The sequence below is a fragment of the Falco rusticolus genome, chromosome 2, assembly GCF_015220075.1.
Source record: "Falco rusticolus isolate bFalRus1 chromosome 2, bFalRus1.pri, whole genome shotgun sequence".
Taxonomy (NCBI): domain Eukaryota; kingdom Metazoa; phylum Chordata; class Aves; order Falconiformes; family Falconidae; genus Falco; species Falco rusticolus.
In genome coordinates, this window is record NC_051188.1 from 57,313,138 (window position 1) to 57,319,478 (window position 6,341).

Consider the following 6,341-nt stretch of genomic DNA (forward strand, 5'->3'; position numbering starts at 1 on the left):
GTAAGTAGGGATCATAAATGTCCTTTAAGATTAGCAAAGGAGAGGGTTTGAGGGAAATGAGGGAGGTGGAACTGAGCAAAACCAGAGAGTTTGGAGAAAAGGAACAAAGTAGAAGATAGGCTGCAGAGGACAAAAAAAAAAGGCCTGCTGAGAGAAGGGGGGTGGGATGTCACATTGTGCTTAGTTCAATTTTGAAAGGATTGACAGAAGTTCAGTGTGGAAAATGCAGGTACACAATATTGTCGTTATTCTTGTACTGAAAATCTGTTGTTTTCAGTGGTGTCCAGCAGGGGAATCCTTCCATTTTATTTGGTCGATTTTGCATGAGATGATGCGTGTAGCAAGGGAGAAAGCAGTGTCATCCCAGCAGCTCTGCACTGAAGCAAACCCTGGTCAGCCACAGCATGTGAGAAAGCAGGCGTGTTTCTGGTTTTCAGCGCCCAGTTGGTCCTGTCAACCTGACTCTTCTCCTTGCACCCCATCCCAGCTGCAGAGAGACCTGCTCCAGAAGGGGCACAGCTCCTCACAGATCCCTCTGCTCTTCCCACCAAAGGTTATTTATAAATTGCTGTGCCTTGAGAACACACCAATTTCCAGGGGAAACAAAGGGGTCCTGTATAAACGAGGTGGACGGAGGACTTGTGCTTGTCCCTTGCCACTTCTGAACGTTAGCTTTGCTTGCAGGAGGGAGAGGCACGCATCCACCTCTGAGAAGAAAACTGTTCCCCACATCAGGTAGCCCAAACAATCACACCAGGGCTTGTTACTCAGCCATGAGAAGCTTTTATTTTGAGTAGGTAAGTGCATTTTTACATGACAGTATTTTACTGACTTACAAAGATGGATGTCACGACATGCAATAGCTTCAATTCAGGACAACTTAAAGCACAGGCTGAAGAGATGTGTTGTACGGCACCGGGACTTTACCAACAGGCAATGTGTAACTGCAACCAGGAGCTGTTGTCCCCTGGTGCTCTCCTGGAAATTTATGCTTTTAGCTGAAAGCATAAAGTTGGGAACCGCTGCAAAGCGAGACAACAGTGCTGTTTGAGCTCCGTGTGCTTCTTTGCCATCAAGATAACAGCTCGACAGGCAGGCAGGTTGTCTGCAGAGATCCTGTCAACTGTCTGTACTCCATTCGGTTGCGTGAGATTGTCACCCTTTTGCAGAAGTTAGGAGAAACCTGAAATGCACCATGTTAGGGGCGTCTGGCTCACAAGGGGCTTCGAGCCACAAGGGTCACGGCATGAGCTGGCTATGAGAATCTGAGTTTGTGTCGTGTGCGTATATAATCTGTAGGACTGCATGCAGGTGCGGTAGTGTGCGGCCACAAAAAGTGTACTCACCACCCGTAGGTAAAAATGCAGTTTTCGTAGAATCGTTTAGGTTGAAAAAGACCCTTAAGATCATAGAGTCCAACCGTTGAGGACTGCCACGTGCGATGCTAAGCGATGTTCCTGAAGTGCCACATTTGTGCGTTTTTCAAACACCCCCAGGGATGGTGGTTGCACCAACCTCCCTGGGCAGCCTTTCCCGATGCCTGACCACCCTTGCTGTGAAGACATTTTACCTCACACCTAACCTAAACCTCCCCTGGTGCAACCTGAAGCCGTTCCCTCTCATCCTGTCACTTGGTACTTGGGAGAAGAGACCGACCCCCACCTGCCTACAGCCCCTGTCGGGCAGCTGCAGAGAGCGATAAGGTCCCCTCAGCCTCCTTTTCTCCAGGCTAAACAACCCCAGTTCCCTCAGCCGCTCCTCACAGGACTTGTGCCCCAGACCCTTCACCGGGTTCCAAGGAGACGGCATGGCGGCAGGCTGCCGGCCGGGGCGAGGGCAGGGCAGGGCTCTGCAGGGCGAGGCACCGGGCTCCCGGCGCCGGCGGCCGCCTCTGTGACTGTTCTGTCCGGTTTGGATTCGCGGGTGCATCTCGAACCCCGACCAAGGGCGGCTGCACCTCCCCGCTCCGGCGGGCACCGCCGCCGCCCCTCCCCGCGGCGCGGCCCGTTCCCGCTGCGCCGGCGCGGCCGCAGGGTGGCGGTAGCGCGGCGGGCGCTGGGTGCCGCCCCGGGCGTCCCCTCCGCCTCAGCCCCCGGCCAAGGCGGCAGCCCCGGGGCCTCAGAGGCGTTTCGCTCGGCGGCGGGGCCCGGGAGCGGAGCGGGAGCGGCGGCGCGGGGCCGTAGGGGAGCGGGGCTATGGCGGTGGGCGGGCTGGGCCCGGGGCTGGCTGCCCGGCGTGCCGGCCGGGTAGAGGAGGCGGCGTGCCGGGAGCGGGTGGGTGAGGCGCAGGGTGTTCCTGCGCCGCTGGAGGCCCCGCTCCGTGCGCCTTCTTTTCCATCTTGGGGTAAAGGCGCCGTTGTCGGGCGGCCAGGGAACACCCGCAGGCGGGCAGGCGGGCCGGGGCGCTGCGGGGCTCCTCAGGCAGTTCTGCTTGGGCCGAGCCCGTCTGCTCCCTCTGCCCCAGTGCCGTCCCTCCCCGTCCCCTGGGTGTCCCCTCCGCCCCAGCTGCCCGCCGCTGTCCCCGGGTGGGTACCGCCGAAGGCCAAGGCCCCCCGAGGAGGGAAGCCGGGGCCCGCTCTTCGCCCGCCGCCTTCCGCAAGGCTCCTGGTGGCGCCAGGAGGGGAGGTGGGGGACACCTTGTGAATAAAGTACTTCGGGGAAAGCCAGAGCCCAGTAAGGAGAAAACAAGGCTATGTTTATACTGCGCTTTTTCCTGAGAAGGCTTCGTCAGGGACTTGCCTTTGCCTCAGCCATAGGCTCCAGCCTGGCCAAACATCTCCACACCTTGGTCTCGAGGAGGGTTGGTCACTGCTGCAGACCTTGCTCCAGCGTTCACGTGGAGGCTCGCTGGGACCAACAGCTGCGTACCGCTGGTCTCCTGGCAGCCCCGCCACAGTCATGTGGGAATTTAAGTTACAGAGGTGACAGAGCCAACTCTTCTCAGCATGAGTAGGTGATGTTAGGGGTGACCGCCACCAGCTGTGAATGGGGAGGTTCAGACTAGACAGTGGGGAAAATGTTTCCATCTGAAGGGCGATGCAGCACAGGAGCCCTCACCTTGGTGCAGGGAGTCTCCTTGCCTGGAGTTTCCAAGCCTTGGCTAGATGAAGCCATGGCCAGCCTGACATGCCAGCCACAGTCCTGCTTAAAGTAGGCTGTTGGATGAGGCGATGCAGAGAGGTCCCTTCCAGCCAACACTTCTTTTCACAAGTTGGTCACATAACTGTACAGCAACTACCAGCCTAGCCAGGCTCCTTTAGGGTGTTCAGACCATTGATATCCTTGCATTACTGTATACCAGCTCTTCCTTGTCCATTGTAACATGCTTTTTAGAACACAGGCTCTCTGCAGGCCAGCACTGAGGTTAGACCTGTCTGAGGAGGGCTCAGCCTCCTGAAAGGACCTACTGGAGTCTCTTCCCCACCTGAATTATTTTAAGCATCCCTTTTCATCAGCTTCCGGTATGCCACAGTTACCCACACTGTAAGGAAAACCATCATCATCCAAGAGCTCATTCATGTGCATTTAGAACAATAAAGGGCTGCATGTGACTGTTACTAACTTTCTAGACATAAAAAAGGTTATTACCTTAAATAATGATTTGCATTAATCAAAAGTGTGCATTCATGAAACTGCTTCAGGTTTACTTTTCAGCAAAATAAAGCTGCTTTTTTTCCTCTTCATGTCGCTGTCCCTTCCAGCCTCAAAGAGAAGACCAGCCACCCCAAGAACTGTGGAATCCTACATGTTTGGGTTTTTTCTATCGTAGTCCGGTAATTTCACAAAAGAGCCAAGGAGGTCCTTGCTCCTGCAGACTTTGTCCTCATCACACAGTCTCAAACACTGACAGGAACCTGATGTCTCGGGGCTCCTCTTGCTCTGGCGTAGTCACATGTAACCTGCCCTTATGAAGGCTCTTGGACTTGTCAGGGTGCTGGGTTCAAGCAAAGATCAGTCAAGGTCACGTAAGGCCACCCTCAGTCCTCGTCCCCTTTCCTCCACTCCAGTCAAGTTAAAGGGGGGTGGGAAGGTTTCAAGCCAGGCCAGCCCCGGCATCCCTTTCCTGGCTGTGGGTCCCAGGGCAACCACAGTGCTGTCAGGTGCAAGGAAGGACACCCTGGGGAAGGAGCAGCCGCCTGAGCAGCAGACACAGGCAGCAGCACTCGCTGAAGCTCTGCAAATTTGCAGTCTTGCCTTGCTCCCTTGAGGAAGGGCTTTTCTGGCAGCTCCCACACACCCTGCACTGACTGCTCATCCTGTGCAGCGCCCGGGTGCAAGAGCAAAATGGTAGGCAGGGGGAGGGTGGAGCTGCTGTTTGTCAGCGTAGGGAAGGAGCTGTAGGTGACTTTCTGCACAGAAGTAACATCCCAGCCTTTTCCTGAAATGCCCTGAGTCTGTGTGCTCCATGCCGGCTGCCCCCAGGCCTGCGAGGGTGCCGCCCCAACACTCCAGGACAGCACAGGGGAAGGGGGCAGAGGCAGGGACAGCCATGGTGGTTACCAGCAGCCACTGGCCCCTCAGGAAATGCAGGACAGGCATGGAAGGGTGGCATGGTGCAGTGCTGGAAACGCCCAGCTGTGTTTGTCAGCCGGAGTGGTTGCACGAGCTGCCTCCTCTGGGGCTGGGATGGAAAGGAGCCTCTCTGCTCCAGGACAGCGGCTCCAGCAGTGCTGAGCACAGAGCCAGGCACGCGGAGCCAGGCAGGGCTGTGTCCTGGCCAGGCTGGCTTTGCAAGAGCCCCTGGTCCAGGCAGAGGAGTGATGAAGCTTGTCAGAGGTGCTGGTCCTGCTCCGCAGCCCAGCTCCGGCTCCTACCCTTGGGTATGGTCCGTAAGCTGCAGGCCAGAGCAAAAGGTGAGGGGGTTGTGCTGCTACACAGAGACAGAGCCAGGCAGCTGGCTGTTGCTGTTGCTTTCAGAGGGGGTCTTGGCAGTGGAGGAGGTGGCCATTGAGCCACTGTTCCTGAAGATGCGGAGCAACCTCCGCTTGTAGCCCCGGAAGGCAAAGAAGTAGATGATGGGGTCGATGCAACAGTTGAGGTTCATGAATGCCACAGTGACTTGTAGAGACATCTTGAAGGCTTGCTGCTCATGGCAGGATGGCTGGTAGAGGATCTTCCTAACCATGAACTGGACAATATTGAGGTGGTAGGGACTGAAGCAGAGCAGGACAGCCAGCAGCACCACCAGGATGACAGTGAAGGCCCGGTGATGGTGCCCGTTCTTCACTGTCAGTGGGTTCTCCTTGGCTGTCTGGCAGAGCTTGAGGTTGATCCTCACATAGCACACCAAGATGATGCCCACGGGCAGGAAGAAGCCAAGCACACAGGCCCCCAGGAGCAGGTAGGGCAGCTTGGGAATCTGCTCGAAGTTGAAGTACTCCATGCACGTCAGCTTGTCCCCCATCCTCCGTGTCATGGGCCGAAAAAGCAGCGGTGCCGTCTGCAGGAACACCAAGGACCAGATGAGGACACAGACACCCCTGGCACGGCTCATCTTCCGGATCCTGCCAGGGTGCCTGGTGCGCACCACAGCAATGTAGCGGTCCACGCTTACACAGGTCATGAAGTAGATGCCCACATAGGTGTTCATGTAGAAAATGAAGGCTGTGGCCCGGCAGAACCAGTCCCCAAAGGGCCAGTCAAACTCCAGGACGTAGTAGGCAATCCTGCCCGGCAGTGCCAGGGTGAAGAGGGCGTCAGAGAGGGCCAGGTTCACCAGGTAGAGGTCAGTGGAGTTGAGTTTCTTCTTCCTGCGCTGGAAGGTGATGCAGAGGGCCAGGATGTTCCCGCAGGCACCAAACACCAGCAGGGCAGTGTAGAAGAGGGAGAAGGTGACTTTGGCAGAGAAGTGGTGGTTGTGCACGTTGCACCCGCTCTGGTTCCCCGAGGTGAGGTTGGCGGGCGGGAACATGTCCTCTGCAACAGCCATTTTCCGTGGTGCCTCACGAGCTCTTGCCCTCTCCCTTGGAATAAGAACAGACATTAAATTTGCAGTTTATCAAGCTTGACACCCCCTGTAGGGCCAGCCCTCCTCACAAAGCGAAAGGCCTGTCCCCTGCTCCCTGCCACCCCCCTGGCAGCACACAGATCGAGTCATTTGGAAAAATGCATCTCTTGTGATTTCGGTGCGAGCGTCTCACCAAAGGCTGTGACTCATTGTCGTCTCTTGTCACCAGCTCCTCTTTTTTTTTTTTTTTTTTTTTCTTTTTTTTTAAGTCCAATCAATTCCAGAAAGGATGGGGGGGGGGGGGGGCTGGCAGGGGAAAAACAAGGTTCCAAACCCATCTGGTGGCAGAGCAATGTCATTTATTCATCACTGCGGGGGGAATGGGCAGCTTCATT

At 56.3% G+C, this 6,341-nt stretch overlaps 1 protein-coding gene across 1 annotated transcript; it reads right to left on the reverse strand.

The window, feature by feature from the left end:
* Positions 1 to 4,708: 4,708 nt before the first annotated feature.
* Positions 4,709 to 5,982, reverse strand: LOC119143597 (G-protein coupled receptor 183-like). Its single transcript, XM_037377988.1, has one exon. It carries the CDS (start codon positions 5,980 to 5,982, stop codon positions 4,870 to 4,872), a length of 1,113 nt encoding a protein of 370 aa, XP_037233885.1. The 3' UTR covers positions 4,709 to 4,869.
* Between the last annotated feature and the right edge of the window lie 359 nt (positions 5,983 to 6,341).

What these genes read in the sequence shown, in the direction of transcription:
- LOC119143597 (XM_037377988.1), bottom strand. Translation starts at nt 5,982, where the DNA reads ATGTCTGTTCTTATTCCAAGGGAGAGGGCAAGAGCTCGTGAGGCACCA.